The 21,686-nt window shown below is 47.5% G+C and overlaps 1 protein-coding gene across 4 annotated transcripts in view; it reads right to left on the reverse strand.

Moving 5' to 3' along the window:
• The window catches only part of SLC23A2 (solute carrier family 23 member 2), a 326,193-nt gene that overhangs the window by 138,180 nt on the left and 166,327 nt on the right, over positions 1–21,686 (reverse strand). For all 4 annotated transcript variants that reach the window (XM_030201843.1, XM_030201844.1, XM_030201845.1 and 1 more), the window contains one exon: positions 8,627–8,725. In XM_030201843.1, the coding sequence (XP_030057703.1) occupies positions 8,627–8,725 (99 nt within the window). The remainder of the gene's footprint in view (positions 1–8,626; positions 8,726–21,686) is intronic.

Genomic DNA, 21,686 nt, shown 5'->3' on the forward strand with positions numbered 1-21,686 from the left:
TTCCTTAAGCCAACGGGCTATAGTGGCTTTAGACGCTGGAGACCCTCTGCGAGGACCTGACAACAATACAAAAAGGTGATCAGAGGTCCTGAAAGCATTTGACACCTGCAGATACTGCAACAGAGCCCTGCGCACATCCAGAAGGTGCAACTGCCCAAAAGATTCCGGAAACTCCTCCCTAGTAAAGGAGGGCAGAAAAATAGGCTGGTTTAGGTGAAAAACTGAAACCACCTTAGGCAGGAAGGAAGGCACAGTACGTACCGTTACTCTGGACTCTGAGAATTGCAGAAATGGGTCTCGACAGGACAGCGCCTGGAGCTCAGACACCCGTCTCGCCGATGTAATGGCCACCAAAAAGACTGTTTTAGAGTCACATCCTTCTCCGAAGCTCGCCTCAGCGGCTCGAAGGGCAAACACTGAAAAGCCTTTAATACTAGCCCCAAGTTCCAAGCCGGACAAGGGGCCCACACGGGAGGCCGGAGCCGAAGCACCCCTCTAATAAACCGTGCTATGTCCTGATGCGCAGCCAGGGAGAGAGCCGAGACCTTCCCCCAAATACATGCCAACGCTGCCACTTGAACACGCAGGGAATTATAGGCCAAGCCTTTTTGTACAACATCCTGCAAAAAGTCAAGTATCTGCGAGACAGAAGCCCGCATGGGTGTGTCCGCTTTAGCAGCACACCAAGCCTCAAACTGGCACCAGATCCGAGCACAGGCCACGGAAGTGGAACGCTTGCGGGCCTGCAAGAGTGGTGATGACCTTGTTAGAATAGCCCTCGTCTCTCAATTGCGCCCTCTCAATAGCCATGCCGTAAGACCAAAGTGACATGGATCCTCCATGGTCACCGGGCCCTGCGTCAACAGGTTCGGTACCAGAGGCAAGGGAAGGAGAGCCTCCATCAGCATCCGCCGGAGGTCCGCATACCACGGCCGCCTGGGCCAATCCGGAGCAATGAGGATCATCACTCCTTGATGAAGCCGAATTCGCAGGAGTCGCCGCCCTATTAAGGGCCAAGGAGGGAACACATTCAGGAGGCCCGGAGGCCAGGGTTGAGCCAAGGCATCCAACCCCGCCGAACGAGGATCTCTCCATCTGCTGAAAAAGGATGGGACTTTGGCATTTGTGCTTGAGGCCATAAGATCCGCTACGGGCATTCCCCATTTGGCACAAATCTGAAGGAACACTTCGTCTGCCAGTTCCCACTCCGCAGGGTCGATTTGATACTTGCTTAGAAAATCGGCTTGCACATTGCTCTGACCTGCTATGTGAGCCGCTGACAGAAGCTGCAGATGTAGCTCGGCACAGTGGCATATCTGAGTGGCCCCTGCGGCCAGTGCTTGGCATTGAGTGCCACCTTGATGATTTATGTAGGCCACTGCTGTCGTGTTGTCCAACAGAACTCTGACAGCCAGTCCCTCCAGAGTCTTGTGAAAGGCCAGAAGAGCCTAGAATATCGCTCTCAGTTCCAAGCGATTGATGGACCACCCCATTTCCTCGGGTGTCCACAGACTCTGGGCATAGCTTCCCTGGCAATGTGCTCCCCAGCCCTTCAGGCTGGCATCTGTTACCACCAGGCACCAATCGGGAAGCGCTAGCGGCATTCCTCGCCGCAGTATGCTGTCTGAGAGCCACCACTCCATACTGAGGCGGGCCGCAGGGAGCCACGCGAGTCTGCGTTGATAATCCTAGGACATAGGAGACCATCATTGAAGCAGGGCAATCTGCAGAGGTCTCATGGGTGCTCTCGCCCATGGCACCACTTCCAAGGTGGCCGTCATCGACCCAACAGCTGGACAAAGTCCCAAGCTCGCGGGCGAGGCATCTGCAGGAGCAGATGGACCTGGTTCTGAAGCTTGCACTGCCTTTGGTCAGGTAGAAAGACAAACCCCGAGGCTGTGTCGAACCAGACCCCCAAATATCCTAGAGATTGAGAGGGGGTCAGGTGACTTTTGGCTATATTGACGACCCAGCCCAGAGATTGCAGTACTGAGACCACTCTGGCTGTTACATAAGTACATAAGTAATGCCATACTGGGAAAAGACCAAGGGTCCATCGAGCCCAGCATCTTGTCCACGACAGCGGCCAATCCAGGCCAAGGGCACCTGGCAAGCTTCCCAAACATACAAACATTCTATACATGTTATTCCTGGGATTTTGGATTTTTCCAAGTCCGTTTAGTAGCGGTTTATGGACTTATCCTTTAGGAAACCGTCCAACCCCTTTTTAAACTCTGCTAAGCTAACCGCCTTCACCACATTTTCCGGCAATGAATTCCAGAGTTTAATTACACATTGGGTGAAGAAAAATTTTCTCCAATTTGTTTTAAATTTACTACACTGTAGTTTAATCGCATGCCCCCTAGTCCTAGTATTTTTGGAAAGCGTGAACAGACGCTTCACATCCACCTGTTCCACTCCACTCATTATTTTATATACCTCTATCATGTCTCCCCTCAGCCGTCTCTTCTCCAAGCTGAATAGCCCTAGCCTCCTTAGTCTTTCTTCATAGGGAAGTCGTCCCATCCCCGCTATCATTTTAGTCGCCCTTCGCTGCACCTTTTCCAATTCTACTATATCTTTCTTGATGCGGCGACCAGAATTGAACACAATACTCAAGGTGCGGTCGCACCATGGAGCAATACAACGGCATTATAACATCCTCACACCTGTTTTCCATACCTTTCCTAATAATACCCAACATTCTATTCGCTTTCCTAGCCACAGCAGCACACTGAGCAGAAGGTTTCAGTGTGTTATCGACGACGACACCCAGATCCATTTCTTGGTCCGTAACTCCTAACGTGGAACCTTGCATGACGTAGCTATAATTTGGGTTCTTTTTTCCCACATGCATCACCTTGCACTTGCTCACATTAAAAGTCATCTGCCATTTAGCCGCTCAGTCTCCCAGTCTCATAAGGTCCTCTTGTAATTTTTCACAATCCTGTCACGAGTTAACGACTTTGAATAACTTTGTGTCATCAGCAAATTTAATTACCTCGCTAGTTACTCCCATCTCTAAATCATTTATAAATATATTAAAAAGCAGCGGTCCTAGCACAGACCCCTGAGGAACCCCACTAGCTACCCTTCTCCATTGTGAATACTGCCCATTTAACCCCACTCTCTGTTTCCTAGCCTTCAACCAGTTTTTAATCCACAATAGTACATTTCCTCCTATCCCATGACCCTCCAATTTCCTCTGTAGCATTTCATGAGGTACCTTGTCAAACGCCTTTTGAAAATCCAGATACACAATATCAACCGGCTCCCTTTTGTCCACATGTTTGTTTACTCCTTCAAAGAATTGAAGTAAATTGGTCAGGCAAGATTTGCCCACACAAAAGCCGTGCTGACTCGGTCTCAGTAATCCATGTCCTCGGATGTGCTCTGTAATTTTGTTTTTAATAATAGCCTCTACCATTTTCCCCGGCACCGACGTCAGACTCACCGGTCTATAATTTCCCGGATCTCCTCTGGAGCCTTTTTTAAAAATGGGCGTTACATTGGCCACCCTCCAATCTTCTGGTACCACGCTCGATTTTAAGGATAAGTTGCATATCACTAGCAGTAGCTCCACAAGCTCATTTTTCAGTTCTATCAGTACTCTAGTATGAATACCATCCGGTCCAGGAGATTTGCTACTCTTCAGTTTGCCGAACTGCCCCATTACGTCCTCCAGGTTTACCGTGAAGTCAGTAAGTTTCTCCGACTTGTCCGCTTGAAATACCATTTTCGACACCGGTATCCCACCCAAATCTTCCTCGGTGAAGACCGAAGCAAAGAATTCATTCAGTCTCTCCGCTACGTCTTTGTCTTCCTTGATCACCCCTTTTACCCCTCAGTCATCCAGCGGCCCAACCGATTCTTTTGCCGGCTTCCTGCTTTTAATATACCGAAAAAAATTTTTACTATGTTTTTTTGCCTCTAATGCTATCTTTTTTTCGTAATCCCTCTTGGCCTTCTTTATCTGCGCCTTGCATTTGCTTTGACACTCCTTATGCTGCTTCTTGTTATTTTCAGACGGTTCCTTCTTCCATTTTCTGAAGGCGTTTCTTTTAGCCCTAATAGCTTCCCATCACCTCACTTTTCAACCAGGCCGGCTGTCTTTTGGAGTTCCATCTTTCTTTTCTAATTCGCGGAATATGTATGGCCTGGGCCTCCAGGATGGTATTTTTGAACAGCGTCCACGCCTGTTGTACAGTTTTTACTCTCTCAGTTGCCCCCCTAAGTTTTTTTTTTACCGTTCTTCTCATTTTATCATAGTCTCCTTTTTTAAAGTTAAACGCTAACGTATTTGACTTTCTGTGTACAGTTACTTCAAGGTCGATATCAAAACTGATCATATTATGGTCACTGTTATCATGTGGCCCCAGTACCATAACGTCTCTTGAGGACTCTCTTCTGCAGACGACTCTCTTCTGATGAGCCAGTCGTCGAAGTACGGGTGAACCCGGATACCCTCTCACCTAAGAAAGGCAGCTACTACCACCATTACCGTGGAAAAGGTTCGGGGAGCTGTGGCGAGGCCAAAAGGCAAGGTCCAAAACTGGCAATGTTTTCCCAACACTGCAAACCGGAGGAACCGTTGGTGCGGGGGCTATATAGGAATGTGCAAGTAAGCTTCTTTCAGGTCCAGAGACGTGAGGAACTCTCCTGGTTGAACCGCCGCAATGACGGAGCACAGCGTTTCCATGTGAAAATGCAGCACTCTTAGTGACTCGTTGACTTTCTTTAAGTCAAGAATGGACCGATAAGACCTGCCTTTTCACGGCACCACAAAATAAATGGAGTAACGACCGCAGCCATGTTCGGTGGGAGGCACAGGGATCACCGCTCAAAGATGCAACAAGACTTGTTAGGTCTCCTCTACCGCCGCCCGTTTGACGGCAGTGCCGCATCGGGACTCCAAACACACGTCTCTCACCAGGGCACCGAATTCCAATCGGTAACCTTCTCTGATCAGGTCCAGGAGCCACTGATCTGAGGTAATCTTGGTCCACTCCTCGAGAAAGAGGGAAAGGCGTCCTCCTACAGCTGTAAAGGAGGAGTGGACCGGTGTCCCATCATTGTGGAGGACGGCCCTGAACTCCTGGCCTTGAGCCTGCTGCTGCGGAGCATTTGTCCGAGCGAAAGGAGTGCCTCTGCTGAAAACGGGCACGTTGAGTAAACCCAGCAGAGCGCCCCCGGGCGATACCTTCGAGCTTCATGGAAGCGAGGTTTGGAGGAGGAGGGAACCACCCTTGGAAGGCGGCCGCGTCCTATCCTCAGGTAACCTCTGGGGTTTAGCATCCCCCAGGTCTTTAACAATCTTCTCCAACTCCTCTCCAAATAACAGAAGGCCCCGAAAGGGCCACTTCACCAGCCTTTGCTTAGAGGCCATGTCAGCCGCCCAATGCCGTAGCCATGGAAGGCGGCGGGCGGACACCGCCACAGACATCTGTTTAGCCGAAGCTCTGACCAGATGATAGAGGGCGTCAGTTAAAAATGACAAGGCCGATTCCATTCGTGGTGCAACCTCAGCGAGGGACTCCGCACCACCCACAGGCTGTTCCACTGTCTGTTGTAACCAAGAGAGGCAGGCTCAAGCAGCATAAGAACTGCAAACAGACGCCCTTAAGGCTAGGCCAGAAATCTCGAAGGACCGTTTTAGCGCTGATTCCAGCCTCCGGTACTGAATGTCCTTCAGGGTGACCCCTCCCTCTACTGGGAGGGTGCTCTTTTTTGTCACCGCTGTGACTAAGGCATCCACTTTAGGCATCCCAAAACGGGCCAAGTGCTCCTCACTCAGAGGGTAATGATGCCCCATCGCCCTGGCCACTTTCAAGGGCCCCTCAGGGTCAGCCCATTGAGCAGAAAAAAGCTCTTGGATTGAGTCATGCAAAGGAAAGGCTCGAGCAGGATTCTTAGTACTCGCCATCCCCAGATTACCAGAGAAGGCCTCGCTTTTAACAGGATCATCAATAGAGAGGGCCTGTAAGGCATCAGAGATAAGTGCTGGCAGCTCATCGCGGTGGAAAATCCGAAATGCAGTGGGATCATCCAGATCCAGTGGCAAACCGGCACCTTCCTCTGGCTCCTCAGATCACCAAGGCCCGCCAGATCTCTCAGAGCCCCCACAGCCCAACCACGGGGGGGGGGGGGGGGGGGGGACTCTCTGACGGGGAATTTACCCCTCTATGCTTAGCGTGCATCCAACGCTCAGGGGAATCCATGTCTGACATCAGCCCCGGGCCATCATCAGTCGGAGGGGGACCAGGTAGCAACGCAGTGTCAGACTCCCGCGGCACAGCTCTTTTCAGCATGAAGGCTTTATGTAAAATAAGCACAAACTCGGGGGAGAAAAACTCACCCTGAACTCCTGTCTCCGAATTAGGAGCCACGGGGAACGGAGCTCCTCTGGACTGTCTTTCTTCTATGTTTGTGCAGTGCTGCGTACGCCTTGTAGCGCTATAGAAATGCTAAATAGTAGTAGTAATAGCCTCGGCCTGAGGCACCCCTCTGCTCTCAGACTCCTCCGCAACCACGGGAGTCGAGCCATGCGGCGCTTCCAAGATGGCGCCCGCTGCCAGCTCCATAGAGCAGGAAGAATCATCCCTCACCATGCTCGTACTGGCTCTACCATCTAAACAGCACGTTTTACAGAGCCCCACTGCTGATCTGCACTTGCCACAACGGGAACAGCGCTTAACTCCCTCAGCAGCCATCGCCGAAAAACTGTGGAAGAAAATTCAAAATGGCGGCTTTACGCCAAATTCACCCCGATCGGAATGCCGTCCGCGGGCCCTCCCCGGAGGAGCTGAGTACCGCTCTTACCTATATGCCTGCATCCACATAGGGGGAAGGGTAAGGCAGGGGAAGGGTAAGGCAGGGAAAGGGCGAACCTATGTGCCTTTAAAGTGGGCTCCATTTAGCCACAACATCCCTGCTACAACTGGCAAAAAGCACAGGAGCCACCCCAGGCAGAATCTTCAAGGAGCTGAACAAGCTGCGTCCAACCCTGCTGGGAGATAGAGAAATACTGAGAGGCAGATGGAGCTAGCCGTCCTAGAGGCACTATGGTTTTCAGTGTTCTCTATCTCCCCCTGCTGGTAAGTGGACACAACCCATTCATAATGGATTCATCTGCTGCTGATGACAAGGAAGGAATGATTCTCCTTCCCTTTTAATAGGCTTTATTGCCAAGAAGGCTTTCAACCATGTCCTTTGCTACAGTGGGGAAATATGGGTTTACGGGGAGGTTTATTTTTATGTTTAAAGCATTATACTCTTCTCCTAGGGCAAAGCTTCTTGAACGGAAGAGAGTCACTGGTCAGCCTTCCGACCACAGCAATGCCAGTGAACCACAACAGTACACCATCAGACTGCAGGTATTTGTTGCCACCTAGTAATGGAGGCAGTGAATCTCTAAGACGAACTTTGAGTTCCCATTCCCATGCCTACCCCTGTTAAGCCTGTATTGGGCTCATCTCAGTCGGACTCCTCTACTGCAGTGAAGCCAATGGTGTAGTATTTCTGAGAAAATCAGGTATCGGCTCTGTAGTGTTTAGAATAAAGAAAACACTATACGATAATCTTCCCTTATTGTCTAAATTTTCTGAAGATACTTCCTCCAAAATTATTGAACATAACAGAATTGGTTCAGTGGAACAACAGGTAATTAAATCAAGTTCACAGCTTTAAAAAAAACTGTCCACACTGCAATTTCAGCTGCTACTACAGATAACCTACTGATGCATATGCAGATGAAAACACTTGAAAATTCAGCACAGGTACGTAATCTAAGACTCTTGAATTTTCCTGTAACACATGAACTTTATCTCAAAGTTGTTTAAAATGTCTCTGACAGACATATTGCAATTACCTAGTCCTGAATCTCTGACGATTATTAATGCTTATTATTTACTTAGAGGGGTCAGAGAGGAGGGAGGGATAGATGCAATTAGTTCTCCAGATAGCTTACAAGTGAGCAACTTTATTAGTTACTTTATATTCAGAGGAACAAAAGCAGACAATTTTGAGGGCCTATTTTCCTAACAATAATTTACCTTTTTGTGGTCACTTATGTTATTCCCAGATGTCTCTAGGCCTACCCAATTGTGTACTTTTTTCTTTTATTATACTTCATACTTCACCTTGACATGGACTTTAAGATCATGTTTTTCTTTTTTTGTATAATGTTGTATTTTTTTTTTATTCTTAAATTAATGCCTATTATGATAAAATCTTAATTAAATAAAAGCTGTATTAGAGTTAATGATTTAGAGAACCCTCCTATGTCATTGGTGTTACTATAGTTAGCCTTTAATCTCTTTATCTACCCTGATCTCTCTAGAATAACATCCATACCGAAATGAGAGGGGAAAACGGTGTCTTATCAGCACCAGAATTTAATAAAACTAGGAGGAAATCATCTGAGCCATAAAATCTGGAACAATGGCAGTCCTTTCACTACCAAGACTTTGAAACAAAAAGGTACAACTAAACTGCTTGAATTGCAGCCACCAGCTTCAATAAACACTCCAAACTGGGACAGGCATCAAACCAAACAGTTCTTCAATGTCTACCTATACTTAAGCAGGATTTACCTAAACAAATTAAAAGGGAAAAAATGCCCCATTACCTTTTCGGCTATGCCATGTTCTGTGGTGTAGATTGCCATCAGTTCTGTGTCCTCAGTATCTTGATCACTATTGGATGCTGCTCCTCCATTTATTACAACCTGGAAAAAGAACGGACAAGTAATTTTCCACATCATTTTTTTGGAATTGTGTGGGCATTTAGTTATAAGACGATTGATAAGGCTATGCTAAAAGGCAACACAGGCTAGTCAGCACCCCACTGAACACTACCAATGATAAGACTAGATGAAGAATATTTACCACTATCATGATGTGCTGGGCCCAAAATAAACTGGAACAATTAAATTTGGACTATTATGCTAGCTCAGAAGTATATGCTTCTTGCTGATTCTTGTTCAGCAACAATGTATTTAGAGAAGATAATTAAAGTTAGGTGTATTAGAAAACTAGATTCAATGAATTCTGGCACTTTCTGTTAAGATACATTTTTACACAGTGCTTTAACCAAGATACATTTATAAAAAGGGAGCCAAGAAGCATAAGCTAAAGTTAAGTCAAAACCACCAACCCAGAGATTCAGAGGCATGTCCATGAACACAAAATCAATGGCAGAGGAGAACCACATACTCTGGGGCCTGGGACATCTCCTGAATCACAGGCCAACGTTACTATCACTAAATTCTCCAAAACGGTTAAATGTAAACCAAAATAACAGACAACGGTCCCTGAAAAGTAACTCTCTCTCTGCCTCTAAAACCATTCTGGCTCCTTTTATGACTAACCTAGAGCCTTCTTCTCTTAAGAACATTGCAAAAACTATGCTGAAATCAGGCCAATGTCCATCAAGCCTAGGATCCTCTCTCCAACAGCAGCCAATCATAGTAACATAGTAGATGACGGCAGAAAAAGACCTGCACGGTCCATCCAGTCTGCCCAACAAGATAAACTCATATGTGCTACTTTTTGTGCATACCTTACCTTGATTTGTATCTGTCATTTTCAGGGCACAGACCGTACAAGTCTGCCCAGCACTATCCCCGCCTCCCAACCACCAGCCCCACCTCCCACCACCAGCTCTGCCACCCAATCTCGGCTAAGCTTCTGAGGATCCATTCCCTCGGAACAGGATTCCTTTATGTTTATCCCACGCATGTTTGAATTCCGTTATTGTTTTCCTCTCCACCATCTCCAGTGGGAGAGCATTCCAAGCATCCACCACTCTCTCAATCCAGGTCACAGTTACTCGGCAGGTACCAAAAGGTAGATCTAGTACTCTTAGCTCATTTCCAGGGATGAGCAATAGCTCTCTCAAGTCTACCTAGCTACTAAGTTTTGAGGTTTTTTTGTTTTTTTTTTAATGGACATTTCCTCCAAGAACCTGTCCAAACCTCTTTTGAACCCTGATAAGTTATTCACTTTGACCATATCCTCAGGCAACAAATTCCACAGCTTATTTATTTAGTTGGCCTTAGCTCGCTCCTTTGTCAGTAGTAGCTCAAGGTGAGTTACATTCAGGAATTTCCCTGTCCCCAGAGGGCTTACAGTCTAAGGGCCTTGTTTACTAAGGCACATTAGTGTTTTTAACACACCTACAATTAGCATGTGTGCCAACCATGTAGGTGCCTATAGGGATATTGTAGGCGCGTACATGGTTAATGCACATTAAACACACTAATGTGCCTATAATGCGGCTTAGTAAACAGGGCCCTAAGTTTGTACCTAAGGTAATAAAGGGTTAAGTGACTTGCCCAAGATAACAAGGATCAGCAGTAGGATTTGAACCAGGCTTCCCTGGTTGTCAGCTCAGTGCTCTAACCACTAGGCTATTCTGTCCAAGGTGAAAAGCCCTAATGTCTTTAGAGTGTCATTTCTGTTGCCTTTTTGAGATAGGGCAATCAAACATACACGTAATACATAAGGTGTGGTTGCACCAGGGACATATGCAAAACCACAATGAGATTCTCAGTCTCGTTCTCCCTTTACAAATAATTCCTAACATTCTATTTGTTTTTTAATTTTTAGCAGCCATGGTGCTATAGGCTGAACAATTCAATGTTTATAAAGATTCCAAGAAGTTTTCTTTGAGAAGTGGTGGTGACTCCTAACTCAAAACCTGTATTTCGAATTATTTTTTCCTATGTGCTTCATTTTGTATTTGTCCACATAAATTTAATTTGACAAATATATTCCCAATCTCCTAGTTCAATGGTTCCCAAACCTGGTACTGGAGGCACCAAGCCAGTCGGATTTTCAGGATATTCACAATGAACTCATGATACAGATTTGCATGCAGTGGAGGCAGTGTATGCAAATCTCTCTCATGAATATTCATTGTGAATATCCTGAAAACCTGACAGGCTGGGGTGCCTCCAGGTTTGGAAACCACTGTCCTAGTTTCAAACATCTTTTTCCAAATACTTAAAGTGGCACAGGGTTTGCAATGAGAAATGGGACTTGATATACCGCCTCTCTGTGGTTTTTGCAACTACATTCAAAGCGGTTGACATAGTATATACAGGTACTTATTTGTACCTGGGGCAATGGAGGGTTAAGTGACTTCACACCACTTCAGGAAGGATACACCATTTTCTAAAAGTAAAAATCAATATGGGGATTGTATTCATTCATCTAGAGGATAGTTTAGGTTCCACAGCTACAGCGGAAAGATGTTTCAGCATGGTACTATGGTCTTTGATCAAATCTACTATTTCTTTAACCTTTTCACCAAAAAGACTAACTCTAATACAACCAGCCTCTTGCACATTCTGAGCCCTAAAGCCTGTAGCCAGGTGAGGTGTTTGGCCATAATTGCTGAAGCTAGGATTTTAGATGAGGTATCAAAGGCATCCTAAGCTAAACAAATCAGATGAGCTCTGCACTCATTTGCTTCAAATAAAATATTGGTCAATTCAGTTTGAGTCTGAGCAGGACGGGTAATGGAAAGCCCTTGTACTTTGTATGACATAGTAACATAGTAAATGATGACAGATAAAAACCTGAATGGTCCACCCAGTCTGCCCAACAGTCACACCCATCAATTCATGATTAAATCAACAATGAATGTGATATTTTTTTTTGTTACATTTGTACCCCGCGCTTTCCCACTCATGGCAGGCTCAATGCGGCTTACATGGGGCAATGGAGGGTTAAGTGACTTGCCCAGAGTCACAAGGAGCTGCCTGTGCCTGAAGTGGGAATCAAACTCAGTTCCTCAGTTCCCCAGGACCAAAGTCCACCACCTCCACTTTATCATGAGTCTTTCTTTGGTGTTTTTGGGACATAGACCATTGAAGTCCACCCGGCTCATGTTGCATCTACTGGCGCTCTCAAAGCTCACTCCAGCCTATCAAATCCATCTTGTCAATGCGGGACCCAGACCATAAAAGTCTGCCCAGCACTGTCCTCGGTTCCAGCTACTGAAGTTGTCATTGAAGCCCTTTCCAGCCTATCCTAAACTAGATTGCCATATACAGACAAACCTACAAAGTCTGACTGTGCCTTAGTTCTTCACAGCCAGAGTAGCTGTCCAAGTGTCACTCACACATCCATCCCCTGCAGCCATTTAAGGTTTTTTTTTTTTTTTTTAACATTTATTTTTGTTTTCTACCATTTATTTTCTATTTTCCCGATTTATTCTTACATCACTTGCACTCAAATTTTTACTTTGATGTTGTTCTTTCCCTTTGACAATGGCAATATTATTGACTCCTTATCTAAAAACATCCAAATTAGCCTATAGTTTCTAACTATAGACCAGTAAGTGAATGATACATACCTGTAGCAGGTGTTCTCCGAGGACAGCAGGCTGATTGTTCTCACGACTGGGTTGACGTCCACGGCAGCCCCCACCAACTGGAACAAAACTTCGCGGGCGGTCCCGCACGCAGGGCACGCCCACCGCGCATGCGCGGCCGTCTTCCCGCCCGTGCATGACCGTTCCCGCTCAGTTGAATGACAAGCGAAAATGATCAAAACGCAACTCCAAAGGGGAGGAGGGAGGGTAGGTGAGAACAATCAGCCTGCTGTCCTCGGAGAACACCTGCTACAGGTATGTATCCATTCACTTTCTCCGAGGACAAGCAGGCGGCTTGTTCTCACGACTGGGGTATCCCTAGCTCTCAGGCTCACTCAAAACAAGAACCCAGGTCAATTTAACCTCGCAACGGCTGTCGCGTTGGGTATCCTGCTGGAGGCAGTAATGTGATGTGAATGTGTGGACAGATGACCACGTCGCAGCCTTGCAAATCTCTTCAATAGTGGCTGACTTCAAGTGAGCCACCGACGCTGCCATGGCTCTGACACTATGAGCCATGACATGGCCCTCTAGAGTCAGCCCAGCCTGGGCATAAGTGAAGGAAATGCAATCTGCTAGCCAATTGGAGATGGTGCATTTCCCGACAGCGACCCCTATCCTGTTAGGGTCGAAAGAAACAAACAATTGGGCGGACTGTCTATGGGGCTGTGTCCGCTCCAAGTAGAAGGCCAATGCTCTCTTGCAGTCCAATGTGTGCAACTGACGTTCAGCAGGGTGGGTATGCAGTCTGGGAAAGAATGTTGGCAAGACAATTGACTGGTTAAGATGGAACTCAGACACCACCTTCGGCAGGAACTTAGGGTGAGTGCGGAGCACTACTCTGTTGTGATGAAATTTGGTATACGGAGCATGAGCTACCAGGGCTTGAAGCTCACTGACCCTACGAGCTGAAGTAACTGCCACCAAGAAAATGACCTTCCAGGTCAAGTACTTCAGATGGCAGGAATTCAGTGGCTCAAAAGGAGGTTTCATCAGCTGGGTGAGATCGACGTTGAGATCCCATGACACTGCAGGAGGCTTGATAGGGGGCTTTGACAAAAGCAAGCCTCTCATGAATCGAACAACTAAAGGCTCTCCAGAGATGGCTTTACCTTCCACACGATAATGGTAAGCACTAATCGCACTAAGGTGATTCCTTACTGAGTTGGTCTTGAGGCCAGACTCTGGTAAGTGCAGAAGGTATTCAAGCAGGTTCTGTGCAGGGCAAGAACGAGGTTCTAGGGCCTTGCTCTCACACCAAACGACAAACCTCCTCCACTTGAAAAAGTAACTCTTTTTAGTGGAATCCTTCTTAGAGGCAAGCAAGACACGGGAGACACCCTCAGACAGACCCAACGCAGCGAAGTCTACGCCCTCAACATCCAGGCCATGAGAGCCAGAGACTGAAGGTTGGGGTGCAGCAACGCTCTGTCGTTCTGTGAAATGAGAGTCGGAAAACACTCCAATCTCCACGGTTCTTCGGAGGACAACTCCAGAAGAAGAGGGAACCAGATCTGACGGGGCCAAAAGGGCGCGATCAGAATCATGGTGCCGCGGTCTTGCTTGAGCTTCAGTAAGGTCTTCCCCACCAAAGGTATGGGAGGATAAGCATACAGGAGGCCGGTCCCCCAATGAAGGAGAAAGGCATCCGACGCTAGCCTGCCGTGTGTCTGAAGTCTGGAACAGAACAGAGGCAGCTTGTGGTTGGTCCAAGAGGCGAAAAGGTCCACCGAGGGGGTGCCCCACTCTCGGAAGATCTTCCGTACCACTCTGGAATGGAGCGACCACTCGTGCGGTTGCATGACTGCTCAGTCTGTCGGCCAGACTGTTGTTTACGCCTGCCAGGTATGTGGCTTGGAGGAGCATGCCGAACTGGCAAGCCCAACGCCACATCCCGACGGCTTCCTGACACAGGGGGCGAGATCCGGTGCCCCCCTGCTTGTTGATGTAATATATTGCAACCTGATTGTCTGTCCGAATTTGGATAATTTGACAGGACAGCCGATCTCTGAAAGCCTTCAGTGTGTTCCAGATCGCTCGGAGCTCCAGGAGGTTGATCTGAAGATCCTTTTTCTGGAGGGACCACAGTCCCTGGGTGTGAAGCCCATCGACATGAGCTCCCCACCCCAGGCGAGATGCATCCGTCAGCACTTTCGTGGGCTGTGGAATTTGGAATGGACGTCCCAGGGTCAAATTGGTCCGAATGGTCCACCAGTGCAGTGAAGTGCTACAACTGGTGGAGAGGCGGATGACATCTTCTAGATTCCCGGTGGCTTGAAACCACTGGGAAGCTAGGGTCCATTGAGCAGATCTCATGTGAAGACGAGCCATGGGAGTCACATGAACTGTGGAGGCCATATGACCCAGAAGTCTCAACATCTGCCTGGCTGTGATCTGCTGAGACGCTCTGGTCTGGGAAGCCAGGGACAGGAGGTTGTTGGCCCTCGCTTCGGGAAGGAAGGCCTGAGCCGTCTGGGTATTCAGCAGAGCTCCTATGAATTCCAGAGATTGGGCTGGCTGGAGATGGGACTTTGGGTAATTTATCACAAACCCCAGCAGCTCCAGGAGTTGAACAGTGCACTGCATGGACCGGAGAGCTCCTGCCTCCGAGGTGTTCTTGACCAGCCAATCGTCGAGATATGGGAACACGTGCACCCCCAGCTTGCGTAGATACGCCGCTACCACCACGAGGCACTTTGTAAACACCCGTGGGGCAGAGGCGAGCCCAAAGGTCAGCACACAATACTGAAAGTGCCGTGTGCCCAGGCGGAATCTGAGATACTGTCTGTGAGCTGGCAGTATTGGGATGTGAGTGTATGCGTCCTTTAAATCCAGGGAACATAGCCAATCGTTTTTCTGAATCATTGGCAGAAGGGTGCCCAAGGAAAGCATCCTGAACTTTTCTTTGACCAGGAATTTGTTCAGGCCTCTCAGGTCTAGGATGGGACGCATCCCCCCTGTTTTCTTTTCCACAAGGAAGTACCTGGAATAGAATCCCTGCCCTTCCTGCCCGGGTGGTACGGGCTCGACCGCATTGGCGCTGAGAAGGGCGGAGAGTTCCTCTGCAAGTACCTGCTTGTGATGGGAGCTGAAGGATTGAGCTCCCGGAGGACAATTTGGTGGAGGGGAGGCCAAATTCAGGACGTATCCGCACCGCACTATTTGGAGAACCCACTGGTCGGAGGTTATGAGAGGCCACCTTTGGTGAAAAAATTTTAACCTCCCTCCGACCGGCAGATCGTCCGGTACGGACACTTTGAGGGCGGCTATGTTCCCATGGATCCAGTCAAAAGCCCGTCCCCGGCTTTTGCTGTGGAGGCGCAGGGGGCTGCTTAGGCGCACGCTGTTGATGAGAACGAGCGCGCTGGGACTGTCCCTGTGCCTGACGAGGCCTTCGGGCCGGCTGGGTGTACCTACGCTTGGTAAAGGCATAGGGCACAGCCTGCCTGGCCCGGGAAAAACGTCCACCTGCTGAGGTGGATGCTGAAGGCGCCCGGTGGAAGAGCTTGTCGAGGGCGGTTTCCCGCTGATGCAGTTGGTCCACCAGCTGCTCGACCTTCTCGCCAAAAATATTATCCCCCCGGCAAGGGACGTCGGCCAGTCTCTGCTGGGTGCGGTTGTCCAGGTCAGAGGCACGCAGCCATGAGAGCCTGCGCATCACTATACCTTGGGCCGCAGCACGAGATGCCACGTCACAGGTGTCATAAATACCCCTGGACAGGAACTTTCTGCACGCCTTCAGCTGCCTGACCACCTCCTGAAAAGGCCTGGACTGCTCCGGCGGGAGCTTGTCAACCAGGTCCGCCAGTTGCTTCACATTATTCCGCATGTGGATGCTCGTGTAGAGCTGGTAAGACTGGATGCGGGTCACGAGCATGGAGGATTGGTAGGCCTTCCTCCCAAACGAGTCCAGAGTGCGAGACTCCCGCCCCGGGGGCGCCGAGGCGGTATCCCTCGAACTCCGTGCCCTCTTGAGAGCAGAGTCCACGACCGCCGAGTCATGAGGCAATTGGGGCTGCATTAACTCTGGGTTTGAGTGGATTCAAAGGCCTCGGCACCGGGCTAGAGCACGCCGGTGCCACAATCAACGGCGCCGAGGGCGCAAGCACCCCCGGCGCCGGCACAGTCTTGCACATCAGCCCTTCCAGAATCCCCGGAAGAATGGCTCGGAGGCACTCGTCCAGGCCCGCTGTCGGGAAAGGCGAGGGAGCCGGTAGAGGCGTCTGTCCCGGAAGCAGTTCGGGTCCAGGAGACTGCACCGAAGTGCTGGCACCCTGACGCGGCGGTACCTCTACTACAGAGGGGGACCTCTCCTCTCGACGCTGCCGATGCATCGAGGGCGACCGATGACGGTGTTTCTTCGTCTTCTTGCGATGCCCGTCATCGGCGCTTGGTGGAATTGAGGAGGAGGAGGTCGATCCCCCTCGGCCTCGAGGGACCGGGTCCGACAGGGTTCGGTCCCGAGGGCCCTGGGTAGAGGGAGTGACCGGGGCCGATTGCCCAAACGGCCTCTCACCCCTGCCTTCACCGGGGGACCGGCGGGCCGACGGGACCTGTGCTCCTGGGGTCGATGCCATCGGTGCAGATTTCGTGGACATTGATACAGGTACAGAAGAACTGGCCGTCGATACCGATGCCGTCAAAGTCGACGTCGAGGGGCCGGCGCAAGTTCCAAAAAGACGGTCCCGAAGAACTTGCCTCGCTACTTGTGTCCGTTTCCGGAGACCGAGACACAAAGTACACGTCTTGGTATCGTGCTCCGGCCCGAGGCACTGGAGGCACCAAGCGTGAGTGTCGGTCTGTGAGATATGCCGGCCGCACCGACCACACTTCTTAAATCCACTCGGGACCTTCGAGGACATCGACGGAAAAATCGCGTCGGTGAAATCAAAGTTGTCGATGGTGGCGGAAAAATCACACCTCGAAAAGAAATCGACCGCGCGGCCACAAGGCCCCAACGCGACGCCCCCGCTAAGAGACAAGGGAAAACAAAGTTCAGCGTTTTTTTTTTTTTTGGTTTATAAAAGAAAACTAAGAGAAAACACGAACAACGAAAAAAGAAGAAGATTCGCGCGAAAACGCGATCCGGTTTCCGGGGCTGACAGAGAGAGAGACAAACACGGCTCTCTCCAGCGCAGAAAAGACTGAGCGGGAACGGTCACGCAAGGGCAGGAAGACGGCCGCGCATGCGCGGTGGGCGTGCCCTGCATGCGGGACCGCCCGCGAAGTTTTGTTCCGGTTGGTGGGGGCTGCCGTGGACGTCAACCCAGTCGTGAGAACAAGCAGCCTGCTTGTCCTCGGAGAAGCCTCAATTCCTCCTCTTGTTAAAGTAATGGAAGGACTTGTCATGCGCCAACCTATGGAGCATCTCCAGCTTCATGCCATTTTGCATAGCTCACAATCTGGTTTTAGGCACTCTTACAGTACAGAAACTGTGCTTACCACCCTCTCAGCTAACCTTAGACGAGAATTAAGTTTTGGCAACAAAATACCGATATGTCAATTTGATCTATCCAGTACCTTTGATACTGTTTATCATAATATTCTTTTAAACATTCTTGACTATTACAGAATCTGTGGGGTTGTCCTGAAATGGTTTTCTGGCTTCTTAATATCTAGGTCGTATCAAGTCAATCAATCAGGTGTCCTTTATTCCTTCTCCTGGCTGTGGGGTCCCTCGTGGATCCCCTCTTTCCCCTATCTTGTTTAACATTATGATACCTCTTGGTTATCTTTTAGAAAAACATGGTCTTTTGACATACATATATGCTAATGATGTCACCATTTATATCCAAGGAATTACTTGGCATAACTCACTTGATTAGTCTAGGGATAAAACTTATGAAACCACAGGCTCCTAATTTCAAACTAAAACTTAATACGGAAAAAACTAGTTTCTAATTATAACTAATCCTCACCATCCTATGAATCTTAGTAACTTTACTATTAAGAACAAAACCTATTCCCTTGAGTCATCAATGAAAATCTTGGGAGTCAAAATAGATCGTTTCCTCACCCTTGAAAACCAAGTCTCTAAGTTGACCTCAAGTGTCTTTCACTCACTTTGGAAGCTAAAGAGATTGAGATCTCTCTAAATCTCGCTTTCGTACTTTGGTTCAATCCCTTGTCCTCACCAAATTAGACTATTGCAATTCCATCTATGCTGGACTTAAAGGTGGTCTTCTCAAAAAATTACAAACAGCTCAAAATACTGCTGCTTGTCTTATATGTAGATCTCCTCGCTTCACCAAAGCCACTCCTCTTTTATATGAGCTACACTGGTTACCAATAAGAGAGAGAATATATTTCAAATTATGCATTTTCATTCACCAAATTGTTTGGTCAAGCTCCATCATATATGAATAACTTATTGAATTACCCCCTCGTAATGCTGTTTCATCATCTAGAGAATATCTTGTCTTACATTTCCCTATGTGTAAGAACGGGATATATAAAACAATTCACTCTGGCAATTTTTCTTATCAAGGCACCAAAATTTGGAATTCTCTTCCTAAATCAATCAAGTTTACATATGATTACCTAACTTTTAGAAGTCTTCTAAAACCACAGTTCTTCAGTCTGGCCTTTCTGAATACAAAGAACTCTATTTGAACTTTACCTACACCCTTTTCTTAATTTCGTTTCCCATCTAGTCCTGCCTAATTATGCTCTCACCTATCCATACTTATTGTCATTTGTGTTATATTCTGTACATTATGTTTTATGCACTTTATTGTTTGTAAGCCATATTAAATTGAGTCTATTTTAGGCTAATGTGGGGTATAAATGTCACGAATGAGTGAATAAATAGGGTTCCTCTGTATTTATCCCACACCTTTTTGAATTCCGTCACTGTTTTTGTCTCTACCACCTCCCTCAGGAGGGCATTCCAGGCATCGACCACCCACTACATGAAAAATAAATTTCCTGATATTACTCCTAAGTCTACCTCAGCTCATGTCCTCTAATTTACCATTTCACCTTCTCTGGAAAAGATTTGTTTCTATATTAATACCTTTCAAGTGTTTAAATTCTGTATCATATCTCCACTGTCCCTTCTTTCTTCTAGGCTATACCTATTTAGGTCTTCCAGTCTCTTCTCATATGTCTTATGGTGCAGGCATCATATCTTTTTTGTTGCCTTCCTCTGGACCATTTCTAGTCTTTTTATATCCTTGGCAAGATACAACCTCCAAAACTGAACACAATACTCCACGTGGGACCTCATCAACAACTTGTACAGGGAGATCAACACCTCCTCTCTTGTGCTGGTTACTCCTCTATCAATGCAGCCTACAATCCTTCTGGCTACAGCCACTGCTTTGTCACACTGTTTTTCTGCTTTAAGGTCCTCAGGCACCATCACCCCAAGGTCCCTTTCCCTGTCTTTGCATATCAGCCTCTCACCTCCTAGGACATATAGCTCCCTTGGGTTTCTACCCCCCAAATGCATCAACTTTTCACTTTTTTGCATTAAATTTTAATTGCCAAATGTTAAACCATTCTTCTAACTTTTGCAGATCCCTTTTCATATTTCCCAACCCTCCGGGGTGTCCGCTCTTACAAATCTTGGCTTCATCCGCAAAAAGGCAAATTTACCTTTTAATCCTTCGGCAATGTCACTCACAAAACTGAACTGACCCCAGCACTGATTCCCAAGGCACTCTGCTACTCACCTTTCCTTCCTCTGAGTGAATTCCATTGACCACCATCCTCTGACATTTGTCAACCAGTTTCTAATCCAGTTCACCACTGGGTCCTAACTTCAGCCTTTCAAGTTTATTTAAGATCCTTCTATGAGGGACCATATCAAATGCTTTGCTGAAATCCAAGTAGATTTCATCTAGCGCACGTCCTCGATCCAGTTCTCTGGTCACCCTGTCAAAGAATTCAATCAAATTTGTTTGGCATGATTTACCTTTGGTAAAACCATGCTGCCTTGAATCTTGTAACTTACTGGATTTCCAGGAAATTCACTATCCTTTCCTTCAGCAATGCTTCCATTACTTTTCCAATAACTGAAGTGAGGCTTACCGGCTTATAGTTTCTCACTTCTTCTCTGTTGCCACTTTTGTGAAGAGGGACCACATCCGCTCTTCTCTAATTTTTCAGAACCTCTCCTGTCTCTAAGGATTTATTAAACAAATCTTTAAGACGACCTGCCAGAATCTCTCTAAGCTCCCTCAATATCCTGGGATGGATCCCATGCGGTCCCATGGCTTTGTCCACCTTTAATTTTTCAAGCTGTTCATAAACACATTCTTCTGTGAACAGTGTGATATCCACTCCATTCTTATTGTGGTGTATTTGTTGAGTACGTTCGCTTTTTCATCATCACTCTCCACATAGCTGTCCACAGCATCTGTCTGTCTCACAATTCAATTTCTAACCTTCCTTCTTTCACTAATATACCTGAAAAATTTTTTGTCTCCCTTCCTTGCATTCCTAGCCATTTGTTCTTCCGCCTCTGCTTTCACTAGACCTATCTCCCTCTTGGCTTCTTTCAGCTCTGTCATTTCTTTCTCTATATCATCACCAAAATTTGTCCTTTCCTTTCTGAGCACACTACCAAAACCCTTATCCACACTCTTGTCACCTCTCACTTAGACTACTGCAACTTGCTTCTCACAGGTCTCTCACTAAGCCATCTTTCTTCCCTTCAATCTGTTCAAAGTTCAGCTGCACACTTATATTCCGCCAGTGTCACTATGCATATTAACCCTCTCCTCAAGTCACTTCATTGGCTCCCTCTGTTTCCACATACAATTCAAACTCCTCTTATTTACTTACAAGTGTATTCACTCTACAGCTGTTCAGTACCTCTCCACTCTTACCTCTCTCTGTACACTCCTTCTCAGGAACTCCGTTGATTGGGTAAATCTCTTGTCAGTACCATTCTCTTCCGCTGCAAACTCCTTTATCTTGCTGCACCATTTGCCTAGAATAGACTTCCTGAGCCAGTATGTCAAGTTCCATCTCTGGCCGTCTTCAAATCTAGGCTAAAAGCCCACCTTTTTGATGCTGCTTTTAACTCCGAACCCCCTATTCACTTATACAGTACCCTTTGTATGTTTTATCTTTCTCACCTTATTAATTCCCTTATCCCTTATTTGTCCCATTTGTCTGTCCTGATTAGATTGTAAGCAGATTGTAAGCAGGGACAGTGTCTTCATTTACAAGTGTACAGGGCTGCGTAATCTAGTAGTGCTATAGAAATAAGTAGTAGTAATGTTTCAGTACAAGTTCAAAAATACAGACTGTTTGGGGATAAGGTTAGTCTAGATTTTTGAATATTTTGGATTCTCATG

This window comes from Microcaecilia unicolor, chromosome 4, assembly GCF_901765095.1.
Source record: "Microcaecilia unicolor chromosome 4, aMicUni1.1, whole genome shotgun sequence".
Lineage (NCBI taxonomy): Eukaryota > Metazoa > Chordata > Amphibia > Gymnophiona > Siphonopidae > Microcaecilia > Microcaecilia unicolor.